A 14,870-nucleotide genomic window follows, 5' to 3' on the forward strand; every position below is an offset into this window, starting at 1 on the left:
CCTTACAAATAACATATATATTAACAATACTTTCATATAAAACAATATAACGATAAATGTCAAGATTTAATATCAGACAAGCCTCTGAATTTTGTCGGTGTTAACTAAATGCTCTCTTGAGAATGGTTATTTATTCATTTCTTACATGTAGCTTAAGACACACTCGACTAAATTCATTTTAAGGTTCGCATAATAAAACTCATAAGTAGGTATCATATATATTTATATGTATTATCTATCACAAAGTTATGCAGTCAATGAAACACAAACACACACTAAAAGCCAAAAAAAAAACAAGAAGACAAGCATGCAAAAGATATAATCCATAAAACAAACAAAAAAAGATAAAAAAACGTCAGAAAACAAACAAACCAACAAAAATAGGAACACTAATTATATATTAGGTGTTCAATGGACACCATGCCCCAAGCGCACTTGCACATTTCCATGTTTAGTTAATCGCGAGATCTGGCTCAAAACCCAATTTGGAATATTTTTTATCAGAAGGTTCACATGATAATAAACATGTGTACTAAGTTTCCAGTTGATGTGAACTTCATGGTGAACAGGCAGTTGTTGTTAAAAAGCACATATATATGTGTGTAAAATATCTCTTGATGATAACCCTATTGTCTTAAAGAATCAACTATAGGTGAAATTTCTGTCTGTTTGTTGATTGGGTAAATCTTTGCAAAATTCTGGAAATATCTTTACATAAATATTAAGTTGAGGAAATTAGTGAAAACACGAACTGCACCCATCTCCTTTTATTTGTTCAATTGCAACACCAAAGAATTCGTCAGAAAATACGTATAAAAATGAATGTAAATCTTTGTTATAAAATAGTATAACAAAGCGTAAGATTTACACTGCATGATTAGGAAATGTTGTTTCCGGTATTCCATCAAATTACCGGATATTTACTGTACAAGACTGCGGTATCTATGAAGGATCATATTATGAGTTTATTCTGACTTGAAATATACAATTTCATGTTTAACAGTGGTATCGCAATTTCAAACAATTAAACAACCGTGGTAGGAAACAATCAAAAATAATTATTAATTACAGCATTACGTGTTGTGGCAACATCAGACACTACTTTCTTCCGACACTAAGGGGTCTACCATTGTTTATATTACTTATTATCTTCGTGTAATTGGTCCTGAAGGGTTAAATGTGGCACAAATGAACATCAAGTGATTATAGTAAATTTACAATCTAGGTCATACAAGTAAAATAGACTTATCCAACAACAAATTTTTCTAGAGGTATTGTGAGCTAGGCGCACTAAATGATAGCCACGTCCCTTGCAAAGTCCATGTTTTGACGAAAGGTAACCGCAAAAATAATTGAGATTAAAAACAATGTTCTACAACTTCGTACTTTATTAGGCCTTTTTAACTTTTTTGATTCAAGCGTCACTGATGAGTCTTTTGTAGACGAAAATCGCGTCTGGTGTACAAAATGTTAATCTTGATATCTATGGTGAGTTTATAAGGTCCAAAATAGCATAAGGATCAAAACAATGTAGAAGGTGCAAAATAGCATGAAGACCAACACAAGAAAGAAGGTGCAAAATAACATAAAAGGTTACGACTGTTGAAAAGTTTCAATCAGTTGTAATAAGGGGTTTAACAGAAGTTATTGATACAAAAAGGGTACTCCTAAATACAATAATGTCAAGATCAATGCTATGGTAAGAGAAAGCACAAAAATAAAATTATTCAGGTTAAAAATCAAAACAGGGGGTGCATAATAGCATCATATCGTTAAATTTGGAGAAAGTTTCATTAAATTGTAATAGGGGGTTTAGGGGATTTGTAAATACAAAACTACATAAACAATAGTTAAGTCCATGCTTTGGTAAGGGAAACCTTATCAGTCAAGATTCTACTTCGTCAAAATTATCTCCCTATTACGCCACCTCATTTTCATACATAGCATCATTACGATACTTATATGCCAGTTATATTTTAAAAGACAAATGTATCTAATTGCTATTGAGCATCATTTAATGTAATTTTATGCATTTTGTCAACTTTAAACTATTGTCTAATCGGTTGTTAGGGGGAATTTTCGAAAGTTCAAAAATATTTTAAAGAATTCTGATTAAATATTTCGTGGAAGGGCAGACTAAATATTTTAAGAGTTCGAAGATTTACCCTAGATAGCACACACAAAATATGAAGTTTTTTTAAGTTATGCATTTTAAAGATCCACTTGTAAAGTCTGTCGTCAAGTACTTTTAGTAAAACATTGTTATTCGAACACACCTACTCTGTTGTTATGACAGGTATTTCACTTGACCCATATATTTCATTTTTAGAACTGTAAATTTTTAATGTTATTATATCAACCGATAGCCTAAATATATAAAAGAAAATAGAATCTAAAGCGCGATGATGTATCAGATATTTTCTTTTATAAGTTTTCAAGACAGAATAGTCAACTGAAACACACCCGAACATAAAAAGGTGTACTCGACTTTCTCTTTTTGATGAATTATTGCCCATTTTGGGGATTTTTTTCCAAAAAAAATGTTGCGGGGGCAGAAATGCAAATTAATGCTTTAAAAAGATCAATCTATTATCCTTCTTTGGATTTTTTTCGTCGGAAAAGATCCACATGTATTTGTACCTAACACAATCGGCTGTTTTGTGAAAATTTGTCTATAATTAAAATGTTTACAAATATCTCGAAGCTCCATAACATAATTTAAGTAAAACCACATATATAAGATGCATAAAATCCTAAATTATGCACATTCATAGAACTTTTAAAGCCCATAGAACATATGTAAAAAATTCAAATTTACCAACTTGGCCTTTTAAACCTTCTATAACAAAGAGTTCCCTTTCTTTTGTTTAATTTCAACTGGGTTTCCGCCTGTTATAATTGATTCGGATCAAAAACAATATAGGAGGTGCACTTTTGAATTGTATGGTTATTGTTAGAATGTTTCAATGAATTAAAATAAGGGGTTTATGCAAGCTCGAATCATCGAAAAAATATACCACAGGACTAACAATCCTCATCTTGCAACACTTCTCCGTAGATAAAAAGAAGACTACTGGATTCGACAATTGGGAACTGCGACACCATATGGTTGCAATGAAAAATTTGACCGTATAGGTATTTTATCTAGTCCTTCCTGTAGCTCGGTGAATGTGATGAACATTTTCAACTCTACTCTTCGACGTAGACGCAGCCATGGTCATCGTCATTATACCTCACCTACTCTCCATGATGTCTCTATAAATGACCTGCTCCAATCTATACAAAAGCCGTTAGGTATGCATCACATTCACACGAAGCTTTATCCATTACCCCTTTCAAAACTTCATTCTTTGTACAACTTATGTTTGGAAACTCAGTCTGTACCTCATTTCTTATGCCTATACCAAACCTATTGCACTAAAATAAATTTTCAATTACAAACACGTGATCTCAATATTGACGACTTCAAGTCTAAACCTCCTGATTGCACCTGTGCTAGTTCCCCATTCATATAGAATCCAGCTGACCACGTTATTACTATTGACCTAAACATTGCCAATAACATTTTTCTTCTAAAAGTGTTACCCAAAGGCCCGAAATATCGTGAGCCTAAATCCATCAATTGGAAACACAACTTCAAAATACTGACAGATTCAGTCGAGGATTATGCCAGGCAATGGGTTAAAGAAAGAAGACGTAAATACTCTTTCCGAATGGATAAAGGCTGTCAGATCGTTGATACAAATCAGTATTAAAAAATTGAATGGGTCTATGCTACATCAATCTTTAAAGACCCAAATGTTGCAAAACAACTGTCCTACCTTCATGACAAATATATTGTTGTCCCCGCAGATAAAGCCCTAAACAACATCGTTTTTGTGTGTAAATCAATTACAAAAACTGCCTAATAAATGAATAAGGTATTGACAATTCACTTGGAAACTCAACATATATTCCCACGACACTTACCAAGGAGGAATTCCTGGATAATCATAGATCTGTTCTATGTTCCTTTGGAATTTCAACCAAAGATGAAGAACTGACTCTTCCTTCAATGTACTGGATACCTAAACTACGTAAGTGTCCTTACAAACAATGTTGTATTGCGGGGTCTTCCAAGTGCTCCACGAAACCTCTTTCTAAACTAGTAACATCAATTTTATCAGCAATCAAAGCCGGGCTTCAAAGTTATTGCGAAACTACCTATTCTAGAGATGCCGTGAATCAGATGTGGATACTCAAAAATTTTCACAGATGACAACGGATATGTTCCAATTGTCGTAACTACAATCTGGTCCCCTTTTCCCCGAATGTGACCTCCCGAATAAGACTTATCAACGGGTTTGTACTAACATGATTAACACTACGGTGGCACATGAGGAGCAGGATCTGCCTACCCTTCCGGAACACATGAGATCCCCCCACCCAGTTTTTTAGGTGAGGTTCGTATTGCTCAGTCTTTGGGTTTCTATGTTGTGTTTTGTGTACTGTTGTTTGTCTGTTTGTCTTTTTGTTATTTAGCCATGGCGTTGTCAGTTTATTTTCGACTTATGAGTTTGAATATCCCTTTGGTATCCTTCGCCCTTTTTTCATGAAGAGTTGTGCATACAAAATGGGTACCTATCAAATGTGAACTTTGATGTGCAAATATGACTGAGTCCATGTCATCTGAAACAGCAACAATCTTTCCGATGAAAAATTATCAAGAGGTGCAAAGAACATAACGTAATTAATAGCATGTGAAAGTTTCAAATAATTCTGTAAAGCAGTTCGGGAGAAGTTGCGGATACAAAACACGGGACAAAAGGACGAACAAACGAACGAACGAAAGAACGGACATATGGATAAGAAATCGGGGGTATAATAACAACAGAAAGAAATGATTCTTTTGTCATAATTTTACCCTTTGATCTCAAATGGTTTTTGACACCGTTCAGACCATTCATGGCTTTGATTGTTTTTGACTATTATAATATGGTCCCTTCTTGTTATATAAATCCTCAAATATCTAAACATCCTTGGCTTTTGAATGTTTGGTTTGTAATGTCCCTGATGAAGGTAAATCCATAAAAGAACTTCGGATTCATTAAATTCATAATATACATTTTTATTTAATACCACTATGTCGATACCGATATGAACGGACTGTTGTTATTCCCCGATGGTATCGTGAGGTCAGTAATCTATGCTTTACCATTGACATGATTTGGACCATACATTTCTTAATTTTTCCGTTGATAAATTAAGAAATTATTAAGAAACTTGATGAAATGATTAAAAGTGCTTCGGACGCACATACTGTAAAAATGTTCAATTTGATCATATTTCCAATGCCAAAGACAAAATTTTTAACAAACATTTAGTTTGTTTGTTGACATATTTAGTTATTATCATGCATATTCCAACTCATATGGCCTGTAGGTTCTTAAATATTCACATATCTTTGGCTTTCAAATATTTTTTTTTAATTTACCTGTTGAAGGTAAACCAGGGATATCAATGGCTCAGTAGTAAGTGCTTTGTCACTGCATTGATTTATCACATACATTTCTAACGTACATCTTTCGTAAATATTATTACTAGACCAATTTTCTACCCCCTCGGGCAAAGTTGAGGCCTGTTATAGTAGAAAAACTCATCATAGATACCAGGATTAAAATTGTGTACGTCAGACGCGCGTTTCGTTTTGAAAAGACTCATCATGCCAACTAAAAAGTAAAATAACAAAAATATTGAACTACAAGGAAAATTCAAAACGGAAAGTCCCTTATCAAATGGCAAAATTAAAAGCTCAAACATATCAAACGAATGGAAAACAACTGTCATATTCCTGACTTGGTACAGTCAATTCCTTATGTAGAAAATGGTGGATTAAACCTGGTTTTATAGCTAGCTAAACCTCTCACTTGTACGACAGTCGCATAGAATTCCATTATATTGACAACAATGTGTGAACAAAACAAACAGACATAATAGGTAAAAATGTCAAAAATAGGGGTACAGCAGTCAATATTGTGTAATGATCTTAATCACTATAAAAACAAAAAATATGTCAACAAAGAAAAACAAAATGGCAAATAGACAAAGCACATAAGCAAAAATGAAATACACGAATACAAAAAATGACGATAGCACAATAACACAATTGCGGGATGTATAAGTACCGAGCCACGCCAAGAGGATATTACCAAAAATGGACGAAACAGTACAGTAAGTAGTTTACAAAGACAAACAAAAGAACACAATAACAAGTGATTAAGATAATAAACAACGTCAGTACCAAGAATCTATACTTCAAGACCATCGTGTATTATTTGTGAAGTTGATACAGAACATTTATCAACAAGGTCTTGGTATCTTCCGATGAACTTTTTTTTTAGAAAAGACGAGACGTTCTTTGACATAGCCCTGATTCATCAACTTTCTGCTCAGTCACTGGTGACGTTTTATAAAGTCTGAGTAGCAGCTGCAAGCTCTTGAATACCGAACGAGTTGGGAAATGTATATCCCATATGCAGGTGAAGTTAGTATATTGCTGCTAAGGTGGGGGAAATTGATAATTTCAAAATTAAAATCGTCTCGTTTGTCATAGATTCTGGTACTGCGATGAGCGCTTGTTTCAAATTCGAGGTATAAGTCTAAACATGAGGCGGAGGAAGCCGTGTCTGTTTTTTCTTTAATTTCCAAGTCTTGAAGAAAATATTAATGGAACCCAATCAGAAAGGTCTGGATTGTTAATGGAAAGGACATCATCAATATATCTGAATGTGAAATTAAATGATCTGGTTTCTTTGATTTTCTTGTTTTTGACAAGTGTCTGAAGGAACTGTGACTCATATAATGATAAAGTACACATGTAAGAGCACTGATGACACATAGTTCTTTAAGTATTCATCCATCACTAGCTTTCAAATTTTTGGTTCTTATATCTCCATATGGAAGCGCTACGGGCGGGCCAAGATTAGAAAGTAGAAAAGGGGTATATGTTGTAAACCTCTACTGGCCGACATGTTTTGGAAATCATAGGACGCATAATTCATACAGAGCCTTATCAAGGACAAAAAATGCACCATGCAATCTTCTTTTGTTTCAGTGAGTGCTCGTATCTCATATATCCCAGTAAACTTAAGATTAAGAATGCAATATAAACAGGAAGTTCTGCTTCATATCTGGAACTTTATTTCGATATTGAAACAAATAGGCGAATCAAATTAGAATATATGAAAAACGTTATAATGTCAACTTTCCAATTATTATTAGTAACTTCCAACTTCTTTGCAGTAACATACTCTATGTCCCATCATCTGCCGTATATGTTTTAAAAATTAATACATTGTGAATACATTAATGAAGTCCGTATTATGTGAACATGCATGAGTGGTCATGCATGTTCACATAATACGGACTTCATTTATAGGGTATGTCCCTGACAAAAAACTGTTTCAACTGAGGTTTCTGGAGAAAAACAAACCCGAAAGAAATCAACACCTTTTTACGGTCACAACACGATTTGGTTGACTGATATGATGTGTACGTGTTACAACTCACTCGCGATATGTTTTCGCCGATTTAGATCTGTCGGTAACAGAAAAGTCGTCTGACTTGTAAATTTAGCGATTATGTCCTATAAACGATTGTTACATTTTAACTGAGTAGATTTGCATGGCAGTTGGTGCCTACATAGCATGACACGCTTACCCAGGCGACGCTCCAGGTCCCGCTTTTTTTTTGGAGTTCATGTGATTATTTCAGTTTTAGTTTTTGACTTTGATCTGTAGTTTTTAATGAATTTCAGAGATTTTAACATCAGTAAACTACTGTTATCTATAATTTGGCAACCAAAATAATCTGACGTCATTTCGAAAAGTTTCGTATAAGTCGTTATTTTTTTAAATTTTTTGTTGAATACTTTGCAACTTCAAAGATAAAGAATAGTAATGTAAACATGCCCTGTTTCATTGATTTAGCTCTTTGCGTTACTTTTCAATATAGTACATTAGTATTCTATCCTGTCACAATACTGTAAAAATATGCTATCATGTCATTTCAAATCTCAATAAGTTAAAAGTTGACATCGGTAAGCCACAATAACGACTGTATCGGACTTGACCTAGTATAAAATAATGACAACGTTAATAATAAAAAAATCTTAATGACAGGAAACACACATAATAACCCATAATAGCTCCGTTATGTTTGAAATCGGAAAGAGCATTAAAACTAGAGCAGTTGTTTGACATTATTTTCGCCATGTTTCCTTTCTTCATTTTGCACATTAAATATCGTAGCAAGGTATCAATGATTGATTCTCAATATGTCCTTTTAAATTACACGTTTTGATTTATTTGAAGATTTAATCTTGTAATCACAAAGCATTGACATAATAGTTTTAATATTTTTCATAAACTATGACTCTCTGTTAATAAACAGTTTGAACGTCTGTGACGGGGAAACAAAGAATCAGTTTAATCCTTTTGTCTCCATCCCCTACTGGTGGCGGGACGATTAGTTAATAAAGTAGTTGATAACAGACCAATTAAGTCCAACCGCTAATTGAAATGTATTTTCAAGTCTAATGAAAAGATGATTGAAATTAACTATCTATGGAAGAAGATTGTTTCCGTTGTTTTGCTTCATTGTTTATCTGTGTTCGAAGAAATGGGTATTTTGTCTGGGTTTTCTGAGTACAGTTATGAAAAAATGTCGGAGAAAAAGATGTTTTGCTGTGCTATCTACGTGCAACACGAGTGCATTATATTTTTTTGGCAAACTTTGAAAAGAATCTTGAATATTTCTTTCTATTGATTTATTTTCACTTGACATGTTTTTACTTGAGTAATTTTGAAAATTGAACAATTATCATGTAGAAGATTACATGAAATTGATCATTTAATTCCATTACCTTAAGGAAAAACTACGACCTTGTGTAAACCATGCTTCGTTAAGCTTCCGATTTATCACTACAGGATAATAAAACATCATTAAATTAGAAAATTAGATAATAATACTAAATAACACAATCACAAACCAATCAAAACGCTTTCAGGTGAAATTGTTCTAAACGTATTTATCACGAATTGTCAGATTGTTGTACAGATAACAGCAATGCTCTACTACAAACAGTATTCAGATTGATCGACAAACAAACATTCTGATCCATATGTGTCAATCAAATGTTCTTGAGATAAAGAGATATACTAATATACTTTATTCCAAAAGCAAGTACAGCTTATAGGATGATATACAATGTTAAACAAATTATTTAATTATTTAAACATACACCATATCAAATACACAGACATATAAAAATTAAAATCACAAAAATACTGAACTCCGAGGAAAATTCAAAACGGAAAGTCCCTAATCAAATGGCAAAATCAAAAGCACAAACACATCAAACGAATGGACAACAACTGTCATATTCCTGACTTGGTACAGGCATTTTCTTATGTAGAAAATGGTGGATTGAACCTGGTTTTATAGCGCTAAACCTCTCACTTCTACCACAGTCGCATCAATTTTCATTATACACATCAAACGAATGGATAACAACTGTCATATTCCTGACTTGGTACAGGCATTTTCTTATGGAGAAAATGGTGGATTAAACCTGGTTTTAAAGATTGCTAAACCTCTCACTTGTATGACAGCCGCATCAAATTCCATTATATTGACAACGATTTGTGAACAAAACAAACAGACACAATAGGTAAAAATGTCACAAATAGGGGTACAACAGCAACACGAACCCCACTAAAAACTGGGGGTGATCTCAGGTGCTCCGGAAGGGTAAGCCGATCCTGCTCCACATGTGACACCCGTCGTGTTGCTCATATTATTACAAAGCCGGTAAATAGTCTAATTCGGTAGGTCACATTCGTGAAAATGGAACGGGATTGTAGTTACGACATAAGGAACATATCCGATATCATCTGTGAAACGGATATTCCATAACGGTCAACCAACTCGTGATAGTGTCCGTAAAATTGACGGAGTGATGATTTCAACTGCTCCATTTGAAACTCTTGGTTTTAATATGAAAAGGTCACAATTGGGAAGCTGAAATCATCTCTTTTGTCGTAAAGTGTTGTTTTCAACCGACCCTCATAGTCAAGTCAATTTCTAGATATAAGTCCTAATCAAATGGCAAAATCAAAAGCTTAAACACATCAAACGAATGGATAACAACTGTCATATTCCTGACTTGGTAAAGGCATTTTCTTATGTAGAAAATGGTGGATTGAACCTGGTTTCATAGCTAGCTAAATCTCTCACTTGTATGACAGTCGCATCAAATTCCATTATATTGACAACGATGTGTGAACAAAACAAACAGACACAATAGGTAAGAATGTCACAAATAGGGGTACAACAGCAACACGAACCCCACTAAAAACTGGGGGTGATCTCAGGTGCTCCGGAAGGATAAGCCGATCCTGCTCCACATGTGACACCCGTCGTGTTGCTCATGTTATTACAAAGCCGGTAAATAGTCTAATTCGGTAGGTCACATTCGTGAAAAAGGGAACGGGATTGTAGTTACGATATAAGGAACATATCCGATATCATCTGTGAAACGGATATTCCATAACGGTCAACCAACTCGTGATGGTGTCCGTAAAATTTACGAAGTGATGATTTCAACTGCACTATTTGAAACTCTTGGTTTTAATATGAAAAGGTCACAACTGGGAAGCTGAAATCATCTCTTTTGTCGTAAAGTGTTGTTTTCAACCGACCCTCATAGTCAAGTCAATTTCTAGATATAAGTCCTAATCAAATGGCAAAATCAAAAGCTCAAACACATCAAACGAATGGATAACAACTGTCATATTCCTGACTTGGTAAAGGCATTTTCTTATGTAGAAAATGGTAGATTGAACCTGGTTTCATAGCTATCTAAACTTCTCACTTGTATGACAGTCGCATCAAATTCCATTATATTGACAACGATGCGTGATAACTTATTGGTTAGGTTTGTTTTGCTCAGTCTTTAGTTTTCTATTTTGTGTTCTATGTACTGTTATTTTTCTTTTCGTCGTTTTTCGTTTTGTTCCATGGCATTGTAAGTGTGTTTTCGACTAATGAGTTTGAATATAAAAGCGCTGTTCCTTTGCATATGTTTTGTGAAGTGCATGTAGGAATTTTTAGTCATCAACTATACAACTTGTTCCTTCTTTCAACATTACAGATTTATAGCTGCCGTTTACGCCTTTTGTTCTTAGTTTTATTGGATTACAATATACAAGTCCTTTTGAATGCGTTCATGTTAATCACTCAAAAGGTCGGTTATGTACTTAAATTAGTTACTAACAACTTCATTTTTTTTCAGCGACCGGTAGAACCTAAACCATGGAAACATATACAAGATACATTGAAACTTCCACCGGCTTGTCTGCAGAGAACGGGAAATATTACCAATGATACTTTTTCATATATTCACCGTTATGTTCCAGGGTTTAACAGAGAGGATGAAAACTGTTTATATCTTAATTTATACAAACCATACGAACCAAAGGTATGCTATTGAGTTAAAACACTATCATCATTGTTTATATGTGAATTGATCAATTAATAAAGTTGCAATTAGACTTATATTATACATCATGATATTACTATGGACAGATACAGATCACCTTAATTTGTCTGAAATTTCAAACATGTCTATTTATTTTATTTTAAATTGGCCATTTCGTTTAAAAAAATTCTTGCGATGTCCTTGATAAGTATTCCTGTCTGTGCATGCACTAGTAAACTAATTTTGAACTTATATGGCCATTTTGATCTGAGCAGGTCTTAGCATACTGAACAATGAATTAAAATGTAATTTTCAGTCTTTCAGCTATTATTCATACTTCTACACTGCGGTAAATTCAGTACTGTTCATGCAATTGGCTTGCAGTGAATTAAGATCTATTTAGTCTATGTTCAGACTGTTCAGTAGTTGTCATTAATCTGTTCAAAATGACATACTGGATAGTCTAAAAAGCTGATGAACGATTCTGGATTAATTGAAAGCCAAATGTCTAAGCAGTTAGAAATTAAAACAGGACATATCTGAATAATTACTTTTACACTTAACCAGTCTTTTCAGATGATGTTAATATCATAATGGCCGTTTAAAACAATAATTTATTTTCTAATCGATAAAAGAGGGGCGAAAGATACCAAACGGACATTCAAGTGTTCCTGTCAATTTTCGGCTGTTCTTCTGATTTTTGCATGTGCATTACTTTAGATTTAGAATACAAACATTATGGGAATTCAAGATAAAAAAAAATTATGTGAATTCAAAGAAAATGTTTTTATAAGGTCGTACGGCGTTTTCGAATCAATCTCTTAAAAAATTTCTCTTTTACAATATTGATGTTTTATGCATAACCTATGACATTCGGATTTTGTCTATTTCTTTTTTTTTTTTGTTCTTAATGGTAAAAATTATTTCGATTCTTGAGATTTTCCTTGAAACATGTGTTTGATTAAACTTATTCACACTTTTTAGCACTTTTTATATGGTAAATCGACATTTTTGTTGAAAACTTGATATAATTGTGTTGTTGGATTGACGTACATACACACTCTTTTTATATACTTACTAATAGACCTTTCAACTAATGAGCATTTGGTAACATTACAGAAGTCTAGAGAATCAAAATACCCAGTATTGTTATTTATACATGGTGGGTCAAACGAAGTGGGTATGGGTGCCATGTTTGACGGAGACATTTTAGCAGGATATAGCAAAATGATAGTGATTACTTTCAACTATAGACTTGGCGCTTTAGGTAATACATTTTTCTTTTATATGATTTCATTTGACTTGTTAAAATACCATTAATTATAGTAATACGTCTAATTAGTTCAATTGCATAAAGCAACTTATACGTAAAAATTGAAGTATAATTTCTTCATGTGAGAATAATGGGATATCAAAGCAGTTATTCAACGATAAATTTCAATTGATGATGTTAATGTGAAGAAAACAACAGCCTAAATGAAATACTAAACTTAAGATAAAAAGAACATAAATAATTTTTATTATATCAATTTAACATAACAGAGCTTAGAAACTTTCCTCAACGTATTTTGAATAGCATCATAAACTTATTTGAACTGATAAGTACTTTATAAAAGGATTCTTTGGAGCAAAAAATGAGAATTTGGAAGGAAATTACGGATTTCTTGACCAGATAATGGTGATGAAATGGATACGAAAAAATATCCACAATTTTGATGGTGATGCCACGAAAGTGACGATTGATGGTCATAGCGCAGGTGCAGCAGATGTAGGCTTTCATATGGTCTCTCCATTAGCGAAAGGTAAAACTATGATAATAGTAATCTTTTACAGGAAATGGTAGATATGATCCCTCATGTCCCTTTGACACGGGAGCCACCACAATTGGTCAATTATTATTTCAAATCTTTTTTTTTTCCTTTAATTTCGTCTTATTATTAAAAAACTCGTGTAACGCAAAAAGCTTCATTCTTCATGTGGACAAAGAAATTAATAGAAATGTCGACATATTGGTCGAAGCAGTTGCATTTAAGAAAATGCATTATTTATGTTGATTCTATTGGGATCTTCTGTCAAAGGGATACAAAAAGTTATGTCTTCAAATACAGTAGGACAACGTTAAGATGACAGAAATTTTGGGAAAAGTAGAAAAATATTTTGCAGAGATATTGATGTACTAGTGATTTATTTTTTTACATTTGGTTTAACTGATTATCATTTGTATTGTGTTTGTCGTAAAAAATGAAAAGATATCAAGTAGACGAAATAAAATTCTGAATTATTGATATAAAACTGAAATTGCATTTAAACGAATGAATCAGATAGATAGAAAAATAAAAGTATTTAATTTTAACTGTTAACAAAAAGTATCCCACATTCCATGGATAATTTTTTTTCTACTTAAAGGTCTTTTTAAGTATGCGGTTATACAAAGTGGTTCTCCGTTGGCATTTTGGGCTACGGCAGGAGATGACTGGAAGGAAGGCTACAATATAAATACATTCGATTTGATAAGCCGAGGCAATAGTAAACACAAAGAATTTTTAAAGCGTTTGGATAAAAGAACCATGAAAGAAATGAAAGCAAAAGTTAGTAATTAAAGAATTTAAATGTTCAGACACAATTATTAGTTAAAAAATTTAAAATTAATAATCCAGTTTTAGTGTGTGGTGTTATCTAAACTGTCTTTCTTCTACAAAAATGCATCCGGTGTGCAACTGAGATAAACGTATCGTCTTCAATTTGCAAGGCTACTTGAAGACTTTAAATTCTTTAAAATATGTACGATTAAAAAGGGTATATGGTTGTCTTACACGAAATTAGCGCTAGTTGTTTTGTTTTTGACAGCGAGAAATCCTGGCATGTTCAACTTAAAAGGTAATATACTACTGTGCAGATCATTAGTACATACATTTTAATCTATCAGCTGAAAAGTCTGAACCTAAAACCGTTGAGAGTTTTTTTTTCGCAATATTTTCTTAATTCATTACAAACATTTGGCTTTTAGTCAATCAAGAACTGTTCAGTAGTCGTTCAGTCGATTCAGTATATTTTTGTTTTGAACAGATGAATAGGAACTACAAAAGAGTCTGGCCATAGTCTGAAGAGATCTTAATTGACTGTAAGATTGTCTGAACAGTACTAAATTTACCTGCGTGGATAAGTCTAAAAATTGACTGAAAAACTGAAAATAACTTTATAAATTTTTGTTTAGTTTTTAAGACTTGCTCAGATCAAAATTGTCGTTTTAGTTAAGTTAATCTACTTTAGTTTAAACACTGATTAAAAAATAAATTGCTTAAGCATCAATTGACGTAGGGATAAAAAGATGACAATCGCATGTCCTTGGTTT

The 14,870-nt window shown here is 33.1% G+C and overlaps 1 protein-coding gene across 1 annotated transcript in view; it reads left to right on the forward strand.

Moving 5' to 3' along the window:
- The window catches only part of LOC127733184 (acetylcholinesterase-like), a 46,544-nt gene that overhangs the window by 19,254 nt on the left and 12,420 nt on the right, over nucleotides 1-14,870 (forward strand). The window contains exons 2-5 of the mRNA XM_052242532.1: nucleotides 11,333-11,518; nucleotides 12,638-12,785; nucleotides 13,135-13,320; nucleotides 13,925-14,106. Of these exons, the coding sequence (XP_052098492.1) occupies nucleotides 12,701-12,785; nucleotides 13,135-13,320; nucleotides 13,925-14,106 (453 nt within the window). The 5' untranslated portion in view covers nucleotides 11,333-11,518; nucleotides 12,638-12,700. The remainder of the gene's footprint in view (nucleotides 1-11,332; nucleotides 11,519-12,637; nucleotides 12,786-13,134; nucleotides 13,321-13,924; nucleotides 14,107-14,870) is intronic.

Source organism: Mytilus californianus, unplaced genomic scaffold (assembly GCF_021869535.1).
Source record: "Mytilus californianus isolate M0D057914Y unplaced genomic scaffold, xbMytCali1.0.p SCAF_1, whole genome shotgun sequence".
Taxonomy (NCBI): domain Eukaryota; kingdom Metazoa; phylum Mollusca; class Bivalvia; order Mytilida; family Mytilidae; genus Mytilus; species Mytilus californianus.